This window comes from Arachis ipaensis, chromosome B3 (genome assembly GCF_059453495.1).
Source record: "Arachis ipaensis isolate K30076 ecotype BB chromosome B3, ASM5945349v1, whole genome shotgun sequence".
NCBI lineage: Eukaryota > Viridiplantae > Streptophyta > Magnoliopsida > Fabales > Fabaceae > Arachis > Arachis ipaensis.
Window position 1 is genome coordinate 145,145,272 of NC_142438.1, and position 15,314 is coordinate 145,160,585.

General features: G+C 35.4%; 2 protein-coding genes across 2 annotated transcripts; one reads left to right on the forward strand and one right to left on the reverse strand.

Annotated features, from left to right (window-relative positions):
* Positions 1-4,132: 4,132 nt before the first annotated feature.
* Positions 4,133-6,567, reverse strand: LOC107632123 (uncharacterized). The gene is made up of 3 exons (XM_016335783.3): positions 6,196-6,567; positions 5,581-5,732; positions 4,133-4,445 (listed from the first exon to the last, which is right to left on the reverse strand). The coding sequence occupies exons 1-2, from the start codon at positions 6,395-6,397 to the stop codon at positions 5,596-5,598; spliced, it is 339 nt and encodes a 112-aa protein (XP_016191269.1). The 5' UTR covers positions 6,398-6,567; the 3' UTR covers positions 4,133-4,445; positions 5,581-5,595.
* Positions 6,568-6,701: 134 nt separating this feature from the next.
* On the forward strand, positions 6,702-9,520 carry FKBP13 (FK506-binding protein 13). The gene is made up of 5 exons (XM_016335782.3): positions 6,702-7,046; positions 7,115-7,207; positions 7,278-7,338; positions 7,434-7,502; positions 9,333-9,520. Exons 1-5 carry the CDS (start codon positions 6,702-6,704, stop codon positions 9,395-9,397), a joined length of 633 nt encoding a protein of 210 aa, XP_016191268.1. The 3' UTR covers positions 9,398-9,520.
* The last annotated feature ends 5,794 nt before the right edge of the window (positions 9,521-15,314 follow it).

The following is a 15,314-nucleotide window of genomic DNA, read 5'->3' on the forward strand; positions in this document are numbered from 1 at the left end:
CTTTTCAGAGAAAGCTCTGCATCAAGGATTCTATCTTATTGGATATCCTTTTAGGAAAAAAAAAAGATACTTGCATGGGATAAGAAAGAATTACATCCACTACTGAATTGATCAAGCATAGTCTTCCCGCCTTGTTAAGCAATCTCCCTTCCCAGCTGGCCAGTCTCCCCCGAATGTTATCCAAAACATCATTGAACACTGCTCACATCACCCGAGAGTGACTAAGGGTAACCCCTATATACTTGCCCAAGTTCTGGATGAAATTGATGGATGACACCCCAGTAAAAATATCTTTCCTTGTCGCTGAGACATTCTTGGAGTATAGCGCTTTAGATTACTCCACATTAACCTTCATCCTAGAGAATCTGCAAAAGTTATCCATACACAACACAAACAGATATAGTGACATCGGGTCTCCTTGCCTGAGTCATCGGCTAGGAGTGAAGCTATTTAATCTCTTCCCATTCCACAGGATAGACAACAAAGTGGCAGTAACAAAACGCATAATCAGTTTGATTGTAAGGGTAGGAAAGCCAAAAATCCCAAGGGTATGTTTTAGAAACCTCCAATCAACTCTGTCATAGGCTTTCTCCAGATCAATCTTAAAGGCCAAAGTGCTTTTCTTGGACTTTGTTTTCTTTATGAAGTGGAGAACCTCTTGCGCAATATTATGTTGTCAGAGGTTCCCCTTTTTGGAATAAAACCTCCTTGAAGGGGCCAACAATGTCTATGAGATGAGGACGAAGTCTATTGACCAGGACCTTCGTTATAACTTTGTAAACCACATTATAGAGACTGATAGGTCTGAAATCCTTCATGGAAACTGGCCTTTCTACCTTTGGAATAAGAATCAGGAGAGTTTCCATCATTCTTGGATCAATATCTATACTAGAGAACACTTGACTAACCATAGTCTAAACATCAAAACCAATAATCTCCTAATATTCTTTGAAGAAGAAAGCCTGAAACCATTAGGACCCAACGCCTTAGAAGAATGCATACTAAAAATAGTCGACTTAACTTCCTCCAATATAACTGGCATTGTAAGATTACAGCAAGCGTCCTCATTTAGGGAAGGAAGCGATACTTCACCAAGACATTCCAAATCCACATCCTCCTATTAACGGAATAAGATTTTAAAAAAGGACTCAGCTTTCCTTCAAAGGACATTCGAATTCGTTTCCCACACCCCATCCTAGAGAAAGAGACCATGGATTGGTTATGCTTCCTCCGCACCAGAGTATGAACATGAAAAAATTGGTATTTCTATCCCCGAATTTTATCCACTGCTCTTTGAATTTTTGAAACCACCGAAGTTCTTCTTGCACAAGAGTGTTATTGTAATCCTCAATCAACTGTCACTCTTTTTGCTGCATAGAAAAATCTTCCATCACTTCCAGCCGCTTCTGTAAGAAATTAATTTGGTGCTCCAACTCACTTTTCTTAACGAAAATGTTGTCGAACACTTTAGAATTAAACTCTAGAGAATTCTTATGCACTTTTGAAAGCTTGCCATGCACCTGTGTATAGCCAGACCACCACGATTCGGTCACAATATCTGTATACCCCGAATGGGTAGCCCAAGTCGCAATAAACTGAAAAGGCCTATTCTTTTTCGGTTAGGGCTGCCTTTTACAGTGAACTAGAATGGAACAATCATCAGATTGAAGTCTATTTAGTATTTCCGCATAAGCCTCAGGAAATAGAGATAAGCATCCACTATTGATACAAACCCAATTAAGCTTTTTTGCCACCTCAATATAATTTTTCACCCTTCTGTACCAAGAAAATCGTCTTCCGATAGTCTTTAAGTCAAATAGATCGCTATCCCCCTAATGAGGCAGCAAAGCAATTTGCGCGTCGACTTGAAAAAAGACAACCCTTAGATTCACGAGAAAACAGAATTTCATTAAAATCACCAATAATGATCTATGGCCCACGAAAAGATGAGGACTTAGTCACAAGATAATCCCACAGAAGAACTCTGGTATTAAAATGAGGACTACCATAAATATCGCTACACCTCCAAATCACATTATCTAACTGAACTTCCACCGTAACACACTGATTAAAAGCATTTACCCACTTGCAGCAAGCATCCGACACTGTAGAAAGGAACCATATACCCCCTTATACCCTGTTGCCTTCACTGTACCAATAGAATGATAACCAAGCCTTTCCCATAACAGTTTCAAATGTTGAAAAGGACAATGAATTTCAACCACAATAAAAAGACAAGTTTAAATTTCCTAACAAGCTCTTTGCAATTCACCCGGACTAACTTATTAGATGCACCCCTAATGTTCCAAACTATTATATTTAAACTATCCATAATATAAAGATAGAATAATAGAATAGCAGTGAATATAAAATTGGTTCACCAACCTCAAGATGAGACTTGAATCACAGGACAGACTCCCTCATCCTTGCCTTCCCTCATTGCATCATTCGACGGCGAAACTTCCATCCCCGGTGGTACTACCGCTGTAGCAACTTTTGCGGAAGCGTCCACTACCGTGCTTCCATTCTTCTCCGTCGACGAGCTTTGCAAGGACTACATTCTTAGCCGTTTCCGGAGGAAGGAGCCGCGGGGAGCTGGGGTCTAGTGAGAAGACGGCATCGCAGACACATCTCTATTCCTCACATGCGACCCATGCTTCTGGAGCATGGTTTGAGATCCGATCCTAGCTCGTGAAGAAGCGGATCCATCAGCAGAGGAGCATGCAACATGGCCTTGCTTTCCTATCCGAACCTTTGCTTGTGTATTCCCATCTTTGGGCCTAAATTTGCTTTTGGCTCAGCTTATATTTCCCCTTCCTTGATACTTGCTCCCAACCCACTTCTTCATTCTTGCATGCCTCTTCAACGTGAGTCTCATGCAAGTTATTAGTCAATGAATCATCATTCATATTAGGTCTGTGATCCTCGCCAACAACCACGCCTATCACAACATTATCAGTTGTATTTGATTTTTGAATTTTTTTTAATCATTAATTGATGTTGACTTTTCACCAACATGGGTCTTGGCGGCGCTAGGATCAACACTCTTCCCTTCCGTGGTGATCTACCCAAGCATTGTGCCTTATCATTACCATAACGTGCACAAGAAACACATATCATATTTAGACTTTCATACTCCACTGCATGAATTATCCCTTCCACAATAATATTCTTAATCATTGGCAATCCCAGATTTATTTAAACACATGTTCGGCATATCTCTCTCTCTACCAATTTAGTGGCCATGTCCACTTTGATCGGAACACCTATCGCAGAAGCAATACGCATCATAGCCTACTATTGGTAGCACCAGATTGGAAGCCCCAAACCCGAATCTATGCAAGCATTGACCCGAAGGACGTTTCACATGGCCAAAAATCTACATCCCATGATTTTACAACAACATAATGCCCCTTTATCAACCACGGTCCACCAAGCATGACTTTATCCCGATCCTCAACACCATCGAATTTCACTAGGAAATACCCAAATCCCACGTCTAGAATATCAAAGCCACTTTTGATGCGTCAGACCATCCGAAGCTTATATGAAAAAGTTGTATAATTGTAGTTCTTGTCGAAGACCTTGATCACTAAAGCATCTCTATAAGGTTCTACCAAGTAGAGCATTACTTTTTTTGTGGAGCTAACACACGAAAGTTAAGAATCACCTTGTTTACCTACCATCATTGCTATCCCATCCCTAGAAAGAGATCCAAGTGCAAAGGCCTTAAATTTTTCTATACCAATAACTTTATCTCTAAAGGAGACCCTTAAAAAATTCTTCCAAGAAGGACCTCCTTACCACCGGGTGCACACCCATCCTCACTCTCCCCCTTATCTCTTCCAACGACATGGCCGTCATCCTCGCTCCTGCTCTCTCCTTCACCCATTTTTTCCCCGAGTCCAGGAGTACATACTCCCGTTTCGCTCATGTTAAAACGACACTGCAACTGTTGTGAATTTTCATTTCATTTTTGGGTTGACACGTTGCTGTTTTAATTGCTTTTCGGGTCTTATTAGACATTTAGGTTATATTTGATTCCGAGAACATGTTGCTGTTTTAATTGCTTTTCGGGTCTTATTAGACATTTAGGTTATATTTGATTCCGAGAACATGACATGACAAAACATTGACAATAAAACTACAAGAATGATAAAATTCAACAATAGTAAAAGTAAACATCAAGTTCAACTTCCAAGAGCTTGGTAGGTCGGTTGGTACACAAATTGAATATCTACTTTCATGTTCACAACGAGTCTTAAACACTGACTACTACTACACACTAAATTGTATTGTTCCTCACTATTTGAGTGTATAGTTAATAAAAATGTCTAGAGCTCCGAAAGACGAGAGAAGTGAATTGTCTTCGTGCTTGTTCGATCAAAATTTTAGCAGTCTTTCTGAATAGAAAGCCACAGTAATTCTGACTAGACCACTGCAACCTACAAAATCGCATACCACAAGCATAGTAAGTAAACATTAAATCAAAAACAGAAAGAGTATCCGGATATTATGGTTTTAAGCAACTAACAAAAGACCACAAGGATTATAGATTCAGGAACTGGTTTAACAAAAGGGGTAGAGGATATGGTCAAAAGACCAGCCGGTGCCCACCCAGCTACATATCAATCTGTGCTGCTTTATCTGTGAATAACCTCAGGCAGCTGGTAACCTCTCGGCTCCCAGCTTCTTCATCGGGTAGAATTACCTATCAGGCACCAATAGAAGAAAAAGTATTTGGAAGGGCTCATCCTCCTTTTGAGTTTTGATGCATTTAGGCCTCAGGTCAGTCGGGTGACATGACATGAGATCAGGTCTTTTTGGAGATATAGGCATCACACAGGGCAGGATTGACTGACCCTGGACAAACTGGCGGGTGGACAAAGACTTGAAATAGTTAGTACCTGGACATAAACACCGCAAAATTCATTTATGTTTTGATAATTCACTTCTTATTAGACTCCCCTCTTGCAACATATTATCATCTTCGACGTGCCAATTATCGTTTAATACTTATGGTTTAAGGCAATAAGGAGGCCCTTGAGGTGATAATTTGGGATTATTTAGCAGTAGCCTACTAGATATTTTCTTTGTGTTGGGTTTTGGTTACAGGATTAATCTATAGTGAATCTTTTAAATTAAGGAATTGGGAGAATATCTACCCTTATATATTGCTCCCTCACATCTCACATCTCACATAACTATCAATGCTGACAAATTGGTACATTGAAAAACAGTGTATCTAACAAACAAATTGGTTTATTCAAATGGGCAGTTATTGTAGTAAACTATTCATGTCTGAAGGCTCATAGAATTTTAGAAGCTTGGCAACTAGGTTTCAGATTTTACATAAAGCCATTGAAGGTCTAAGAATGAAATCCTAGCTACTAAGCTATATCAATTTCTGGAAACTATAACGGTCATAATTATTTTGCTACTCAATGGATAAAGATGTTTATCACAGTACAATATTTGATTTTCTGAAATCAAAATAAAGATGTTTAAACAGGTGTATAACATGCAGTAGCAAGATACAATATACAAATTTGAGTTGGACTAAAAATGAGATATTATTACCATTCAGTATTCACATTATATGTGACGCTTTTTCTTTCCCTTGCCACGGCGCTTGCTCTTGGCAATCTTCAATTTCTTCTTGAATTTTTTACCTACTCCACCAACAGGCTTTAAGGAAGCTGTGCTTTGAGCGCCGTCAGCCATTTCCACATCTGACAAATGTAACATTTTATACAACACATTAGATCGTGCCATAGCAATTTTATTGTGCAACATTAACATAGTCTTCAGTCTTCACATAAATTTTCAGTTAAAAAACTTGGTGCTCTAAGTGAAATGGCAAATGATAAGCAGGGTAAAAACTAATGGAGACGCCATCTTTTAAACTTAGTTCCAAACAGCTTGCGGGGAGTGCAGTTAGCAAACTAAGTTATCTCCTTCAGAGTTTGGAAGGACTACTGACTTGAATTTGACTCTTCTGAAGTGAAAGCTAGTCTCTCATCGTCTCATCATTCAGGAAAACCACACTCACATATAGTATTGAGATTAATTAACTCCCAGTGTTATTGAAGCAGCATTAATGACAACAAACCCTAATCTACAGTCTGATCTGTTAGAAATCATGAACCAAACCCTAACTAAGATATATAGTGAGAGAGAAGATATGATAGATACCCATATTGGTGATGGTAGCTGAGGCGGTGGAGGCATCCATGGCGGAGTTTGAGGGTTGGCGAACCTCAAGCTTCGGTGCAGCAAGGGCAGCTTCTAGGGCTGCTTGCTTAGCAGCTTCTTTCTTTTCGTAGAGAGGCTCAACAATCTCCCTCCGAATAGCCCTAAGCCTCTTTTCCCTCTTTGACCTCAGCGACTTCGCCATTCTCTTCTCTTCTATTGGGCGCCGAAAGAGGTTGGGGTTTCGCTAGCCTGCTAGGTTATTTAGAACCAGAAATAGGAGTGCATTGTAAAATATTCTTGAAAGCGAGGGTAGAATAGTATTTTCGTTCTTGAACTAATTCTTCAGGCCCTTTCGTGTTCGATATCTGGGTTTGGCGTTTGGGCTTTTAGAGTCAGAAAGACGATGATTGACGGCCCAACCAAAAGAGGATAGCATCATCACATTTGATTGCTTGAGGAGAGAGAGAGAGAGAGAGGCATATCGACGTTAGATTTGTGATTTGTGGATGATGAGTTGTTCAGTAGCAGCAGCACACTCATCAGTTGGAACATGTACATGGATGCGGCTTCACCCGCAAAAGAGAACCCCAACCACTCTTGCACTCTCCTCCACTCATCACAAATGTTCGTACAAGCAACAACAACTAGAACTAGTAGTCACTCCTCCCCTCTTAAAGAGAAGAGATGCAATAGGCCTTGGGCTTGGGCTTCTCCATTCCTTCTTGCAGCCACAGTCCTCATCAGCAGCTGAATCAGCACCATGTGAATTAACAGTAGCTCCTTCTGGCCTTGCCTTCTGTGACAAACTTGTTGGAACTGGCCCTCAGGCCGTTAAAGGCCAGCTTATTAAGGTCAAACATGCATACCATATATCTATTTTCCATGAACTCGTAGATTTGAACTATGCCGGTGGGTGCAGGCACACTATGTTGGGAGACTGGAGAATGGCAAAGTTTTCGATAGCAGCTACAATCGCGGCAAGCCACTTACATTCCGCGTCGGCGTTGGAGAGGTAACATTAATCGATTAATTAAATTAAATGGTTTGAGTATGGATGACATAATAATTGATGAATCTCATAGGTCATCAAAGGATGGGATGAAGGCATTTTAGGAGGTGATGGAATTCCTCCAATGCTTCAAGGTGCCTGCTTCCTCTTCTTTAATTAACATTCTAATTAACAATATTATTCGAAGGTAAAGGATTTTTTGAATTTTCCTTTTTCCTAACATTATTAGGAGGGAAACGTACGTTGAAGCTTCCACCAGAACTCGGATATGGTTCAAGAGGAGCGGGTTGTAGAGGAGGCAAGTACTCCTTCTTTCTCTTGTTAAGTGTTTTATGTTTAAGTTAACTGCTATAAATAGTAACACTCATCACTCTAGGCACAAGTACTGCTTGCTGTATTTTCTGAATCTGCTTCACTTTCAATGCATCAAACTTGAGTCTATTGGCTGTGCCACTAGTTGAATTCATCCAAGGCAAATCCAAGAAGACTTCTTTTTGCATTATGCCTTGGATTTTGTAATATCCCATCCATCTTGTAATGGTTTTTTGCATTAGGTCTTCGACTCTGATATACCCCTCTTCATTTTACAATATTTGTCACTCTGGAATTTGGTATATTCATATCTCAATATATTTGGATAATGGCTTTTTTGCATTGTAAAAACATCTTCTGTTTCACAATATTTGTCATTTAAAAAATTTAGGGTAATTCACGCTAATAAATCGAATGTAGCCATTTACATGTAAATCGAATTCGCTTGCTTCGATTTACTAGTGGTACAGCATATACATAGTAAATCAAATTAGGCTGATTCAATTTACTACTTGTACAGATTATTGACATCTCAATTTACTATGTAAATGCTGTACCACTAGTAAGTAAATCGAAGCAAGTGAAAGTAGTAAATCGTATCAGCCTGATTCAATTTACTATGTATATACTGTACCACTAGTAAATCGAAGCAAGCTAATTCGATTTACTTGTAAATGGCTAAAATTGACTTAACTTGATTTGATTTATATAGATGTGTGCAGGACAGGGCGTGTAACCAATTCTGATTTAGGACATCTGCATAATTTTCAACTCCATTCATTTTATTAACGGGAATTACCCAAAAATTTACCTTATTACCTTAAACTCTTTCATATTTTACCTAATATGACCCATATCTTCTTCTTAGATTCTTATATATTTCCTTTAATGTTATCAGTAAGTAATGTTTTTTGATAATTGGTATCTTGATTATTGGATCTAACATAAATAAACAAGATTGAAACATAAAGTTATCTAATGTTTATAATATTCTATTCTGTCACTTTGAAAATTTAGTACATTCATGACTCAACACATCTAAATAATAGCATTTGTATTATCCCTTGGATTATGTAATGCTTTCTCCGTTTCACAATATTTGTCATTTTAAAAATTTGCCTAAAATTCATTTATATACCACTTAATATGTCCAGATCTTCGATCTTCTTGGCTTCTTAATTTCTCATAAATGTCCTTTTAAGTTATGCTTTTTAATGATCAATATGTTTCATGATTAGTATATCTTGATTATTGAAACTAATTCGAATAATCAAGATAAAACATAAAGTTATATAACTTTTTTAAGTGATCATGATTCATGTAATGCTTAAAAAAATTCTTATTCTTTTTATCCATGTATGGTTCTACAGTCAACATTTGCTCCTCCCACCTCTCATATTAAAACACTCCATTTTCCTTGATACACTCCCCACATGGCTACTAGCTAGTTCTTAATTTTATAGAGAATGGTGAAGGGACATTTGTACAAGAATCATGCCGAGGCATACTCATCTTTTGACACTAAATAACGTTGACCCATGAACACTAGAGAAAGATGAACATATAGCGAATACTGTGGAGAAGCTTGGACTAAGGACATTATATTAAGCTGTCTTAGATTCTGTTTTATTAATGAATACAAATTAGTACGATAGTCAGCACATGGTTATCTGTTTTCACATAATATTAGTAGTGTAAATAATTATGTATCTGCCTAATTTCCTTACATCATTGCGGTACCTTTTTTTTACTTGGCATGACTTTTTCTGTTACCATTTTGACTAATTAAGGAGAACCTTATCTTCATTTCATGCAGGTTCATGTGTCATTCCACCTGATTCAATACTCTTGTTTGATGTGGAATTTGTTAGCAAAGCATGATTTACAAAGCCATTAGCAGTAAAATTACATTCATTTTGGTGGAGCTTGATGCTTACATGTATATTGTTTATTGATAGATCATAAATCATTTCATTACTAAGTGATAATATTTCATCAGTCTAATCTATATATCTATCATGGATGAGCAAATCTAAATTTAATCATTCAAGTAACACTTGCCTCATAAGTGATAAGTTCATGACTGAGTAATACTAATTAGTATGTTGTGTATATGCATTCAGTTTTTAATTTGATAAACACTGTAACTCCAAAGTTCAAATGTAATAACCACATAAAGTAAACAGTCGGTAAAAAAAAAAAAAAAAAAGCTGTCAAAGCACTTTGCTTTTGAAAAGCAGGCAACCAGATATTATTGTTGTTCTTTTCCTTTTCCTTTTTTTTCCTTCTTTAAATTTTGTTAAACAAGCATTTTCAAGAGCCATAATCTTGTAATAAGGCAGTGAAATTGAATCTTAATAATAAGCTTAAGCTGTGTTACTTGTATCCACTATCAATTGACTCATCTCTGCAGTAAAGAATAAATACAAGTAATATACAGCTTAAAGTAACATATTAAAGCAACAAAGACCCCTTGAACACAAAAGTGAAGGCCAAATCATGTGTTCCATGCCTTACAAAATAACATCCATTATATTCGATATTGTATTTACCTAGTGAAACTGGGACCGTGCTACAAACACATCAAAATATGCAAAAAGACAAATTGTGATGATTAGTACTTTATAAATCTAGGTAGCATTGTCCCAAAATTTTGAAAGTCTGAACTAAACAAAACAACCAACAATCCTATACATACATCTACTATCTACTAGACAAAGTGGTGAAAAATTACCCCCCCATAATTATTCCAATTAAGTTTGTCAGTTTCTAATGTACTAGCACTATCTGACATAAAAGATAAACTGCATGGAGACGTGTATTAGAGTCAATGGTTTTGCTTCATTTTTAAAGGAAAGGGACAAAGGGTACTATTGGGATATCCAGAGAGAAATGATGAATGTGGTTTGGGATGTTAAGGGAAAATTGGTTACTATTATGATTATTGACACTACTAATGCCTTGGATGCCAAATCCTTATGAACCTTTTTCACGCAAAACAATGGTGTTTGTGGGAGGTTTCTTGTTCCTTTTTCTTCAACTCCAATAACAAAAGCAACCAAAAACGTTCATGTTGCAAAATTGAATAATCATGTTCCTTCATTTCCTTATTACTTTTTATCCAATAACATAGCACAACATAATTATGACAAATAGTATTGAACCTCATATATGCTCTCATGTTTAAATGATTGGTACATGATCATGATCATGATCATGGTCATGCTATAATCAGCAATTTGTGAAGATAACACAGTCTTCACTGATATCAAACTTCTCTGAAGCTTTAAAAGTCCAAATTACTCGTTATGCATAGTTTAGAAACTGTTTTATGATAGAAATACAGAGATATAAAGAGATCTAAATCTATTTGAAAAATAACTAAGATAGAAAAATAAATAAAAACAAAGACATAGCTTCAGTGTTGTATCTCTGTTTCAATCTCTTTATACTTTTATCTCAAGACACTTGTTAAACTCACCCCAAACCATATAAACAAAAACAAAAACAAAAAAGGAAGGAGAAAAAATAAATATAAAACCTGAAGCCAATAAGCCATAAACCACTCTAGAAGCTAATATTATAATTTTCTGTTTCTTCGTTCTTCTGTCACTGAATTTACTTATTTGAAATGGGATTTGGACCACTGGGAACTTCATGTTCACTGACATTGAAGAACCTGTTTCGCCGTTGCAATGGCGGCCGTGGAGCTCGCCAGCGCCCTTCCCTTGGACCCTGCACTTGAAGGCCTTTGCCACTTTCTCTTAGAGCCATGACCTTACTAGAACTCTGTGTACTACTTCTACCACCTTCTCTTGCTGAAGCAGCTACCATGGTGTTCTCCTTAGCACCCTCTTGGTTAGAACTCAAAGGAGTAGGGAAGCTGTGTTCTAACATGGCCATAGTGAAGTGAGAAACCAAGAGCAAAGAGAAGAAGAAGAAGATCATGCAAGTGGACAAGGAAGAAGAAGGATATGCTGCATCACAAGCCATGCAAAAAAGAAGAGAACTGTCTTATAATTAAAAAAAATCATCAAAGATTGGTGAATCTTTTTGGAGCTCAAGGTGACAAATAAAAAGAGAAAGTGAATTAAGTGTTGGGGGGAAGATGTTGTGGTTTATATAAATGAAGAAAAAGGTTCAGTTATGTATTTTAAGTGTATGAAAAAGGAAAGGAGGGATTGATGACAAGATCAGCATGGACATATTTAGCTTCTTTCTGATAATTGGAAAATGGTATCTACATTAAGCAGTACCAAGAAGGCACATCCTAGAAACAATGCACCACCAATTTAGGATGTTGGGACCATATATTCACAGCTTTTTTACCATGGAAATGTGTTATTTTGACTTTATATTTAAAATAAAAAGAGAGATATTCCTTAATTCACACTCTACTTTTTAACTTGTTTTTTTGCCATTGTATAAAATGAACTCTATTCCACTTTACTTCTTAATTCACACTTCACTTGCATAACGTTTTTTTTTTTCTTTCTCAACCTGTCACTCATTCACACAGTTTGTATTTTCTAAAGTCATAACTGCTACAGCAAGAGGAGGAGATGCATAACATTTTGATGCAACAATTTCAATCACTAATTTATATGAAAGAATAATAAGTATGATTCACAAGACCACAAGTACAAAGTAAAGAGTTTGTTTAAAGCATAACAGAGAATCATCAATCAGTAACCATTGACCCCTTCATCCTGGCCATTGAGAACTCCAACATTGCCAAGCTTTACCATTCACACAGCAAACTGGTGCTTGAAGCTAGTGCAGAAACAATGGGAGAAGTCTTAGGATCAGAATATTTATACTAACTTCTCTTATTATTATATTTTGTATTTTACAAATTACATAAGTATTGAGTATAATTTTGTCTAAATCACAAAGAGAGTTGATATGTAGTTTCAAATAGATATATAAGTGTAAGTAACAAAGTTTTGATTTAGTTAATAATAAGTCAAGGACATTGATGCCTTTGGATTGGAGAAACTCAAGCAAGGAAGTAATGTTTTCATGGGCCATGGGAACCAATTGATCAGGTTCAGTGGCAATGAAGAAGAATCCATGCATGTTTGCTTCCATAGGGAACTGGCCAATTGAACAGTGGCATTTCCATTGATGCATCTGTCAAGAAGTCTGCACATGACACTGTCTTGGGAAAATGCATCTCCAACTCTTCCTTTATATCATCAATCACTTCAAACCCTCTCATTCCTCTCACTTCCATCATGTCCCAAATAAATGATTACCTTATTTAGTTATGATGTACTCTCCCAGTTGTATTAAGATGCTATATTGTTTTAGTATTTACCCTGACAGAACAATCATGAAAATGCAACCACTTGAGAGCTGCATGCAGCTAATTGCTTGAGCTTGTTGTGGAGGATGGACTCAAATTGTGGACAGGTTTTGGTAGCACCAAAGGAAAGGAGATTATCCAAGTTGGTGTCATCCAATGAGGTTGAAGTTGAATGGTTGGACACAGAAGAAGACTATAAGAAATCAAATAAGTGACTAGTGAGAATTTTTTTTTTTTTTGGTTGAAGTAGATACCATCATAGCTAATTTGTTTGGACATGGAATTTTGGTGCTCGCTAATCAAGGTGGAATTCGAACCTCCGACACTTACTTAAGCGGACGAGTGAACTAACTACTCAGACCAGCCAAGTTGGTTTATACTCTATATATTTTAATCGGACGAGTGAACTAACCACTCAGACCAACTAAGTTGGTTTATACTCTATATATTTTAATCTAATAACCGAGTGATAGACTAAAATTTTATCAGTATCTAAAAAAATAAACATTGGACCAAGGCCCATTAATTAATAAAATCTTATTTCACGTAAATATAATCATAAAATACCAAAAAAACATAATCATAGAAGGCTTAAAAGAGAAACAAAATGAACAACATAACCAAGATCGCTAATTAGAGCCCAATTCAAGAACGCTTTCCTGACCAAACACCATACGAAGGCGAAATAAAAATCCTCTCTCTTTTGGACCAAAATGACTCCTTTTTTCTCCGGAAAACTTTTAACAAAAACGTTTCCATGACCAAAATAACAAAACGTTTTTAATTAATTTACGCGATGCAAGTTAAAACCAATATTGTATTTTTAAAATAATGTTACTGTATATTTTACCTAAAAAAAATAATGTTACTGTATTATCACAATTAAGCTATGCGAATGAGGTTCTCTTTTGGTAGGTGAGATGATAATACCAGCTTTATTTTGGATAAAATATTGAGATATTTTTTTTAATTATATATTTAATAAGAAGGGTCAAATTATTTCCAATAAATTAGTTTGTATATTATTATGTGAATAAACTTTCAATAGTCTATCACATTCTGATTGCTTATTTTAAGAAAGGATTTGTCATATTCTCTTGGATAAGCATCTAAAACGTACGGCTGGTTTATATTGAATCGATCATAAGTCATGTAATAATATGCAAAATTGCAATAATATTTTATTTATGTTCTCATGCATTATTAGTCAAATTGCGTGTAAAATTTTTTTAACATTACCTTGTATAATATTTTTCTCCTTAGTATATGACACCAATAATGTTTAAATTCATAAAACTATCCACCCATACAAAAATCAATTTCTAGTCACGGGAGAATATTTTGATATGGGGCGAGATAATCATATGTGTTCTATGACCAACCAAAATGTATATTCCACTGCCATGATTATACTAAAACAAGCCAAACCACCCATCCAATTTTTCTTGTGAAATGCTGAAAGGACGTTAAGGAGCTTTTGATTATTACACTGGTGTTGAACCATACCACAGAAAAAGACAAAATATACTACTTTACAATTAAGATATTTAATTGAACGCAATAATAATAAGCATACGCTCAAATACAGGATATAAAAACTGATATGATACAATGTTCCATACTTCAACTCTCTTTGCTGCAGATTCGTAATTAGCAGTTAATATGTATCATCACAATACTGATCATGTTAGCTATACCACCCATAGAAAGATCAATTGTGTTCCATTTCAAGTAAAACACGGTTTCACTATACACGTATAGTAACAATACTACCATTCGAAATTCCAATCCAATTTGGTTAGAAAAGATGGTTGATTATGTATTATATTAAAGATGACTGTATGTTGATATTTTCATACGGGAATAATTTTTGAAAATTATTAAATAACTTGACATATTTAATTAATTTATTTGTCATAATATATATTTATATTATATATTTCAGTTATAATTTTTATATAAAGATACTGAAAAATATTCAAGACTATTAGAATTTATTATTTTTAGTAATCTAATAATATATTTTTAATTCATATTCTTAAATATTAATAAATAAATATTAATTAAAATAATAAATTTTACTAATTTTTTAAAGATATTTTTATGTGAATAATCAACTTATATTAATATTACAAAGCTTAATTAATCTGAAAAAATATTAAAAAATTATCCAACTTTATTATTTTTAGGCATCATTTTTAATAATCAATTTAATTGTTTTAGTATAATAATTCAATAATATATTTTATTTTATATTTTTAAACATTGGTAGCTAATTGAAAGGTAAAGTATACTTTTTGTTCCTGAAATTTGGTAAAAGTTTCAAAAATACTCTTAAGTTTTATTTTGTTTCAATTTTGTCTCAAAGTTTTCGATTTGTATCAAATATAATTTCGACGGCTAAAATTTCAAAAAATTTAAAGTCAATCTAACAATAATGCATGAAAATTATGCTTGATTTGCTTGTGTTTAGAGTTGTTCTTTTGAAAT

Coding starts and splice junctions, on each gene's coding strand:
- LOC107632123 (XM_016335783.3), bottom strand. CDS start 6,397: ATGGCGAAGTCGCTGAGGTCAAAGAGGGAAAAGAGGCTTAGGGCTATT. Junction 5,733..6,195: donor AGCTACCATCACCAATATGG/GTATCTATCATA, acceptor TACATTTGTCAG/ATGTGGAAATGGCTGACGGC.
- FKBP13 (XM_016335782.3), top strand. CDS start 6,702: ATGATGAGTTGTTCAGTAGCAGCAGCACACTCATCAGTTGGAACATGT. Junction 7,208..7,277: donor TCCGCGTCGGCGTTGGAGAG/GTAACATTAATC, acceptor TGAATCTCATAG/GTCATCAAAGGATGGGATGA. Junction 7,503..9,332: donor AGGAGCGGGTTGTAGAGGAG/GCAAGTACTCCT, acceptor CATTTCATGCAG/GTTCATGTGTCATTCCACCT.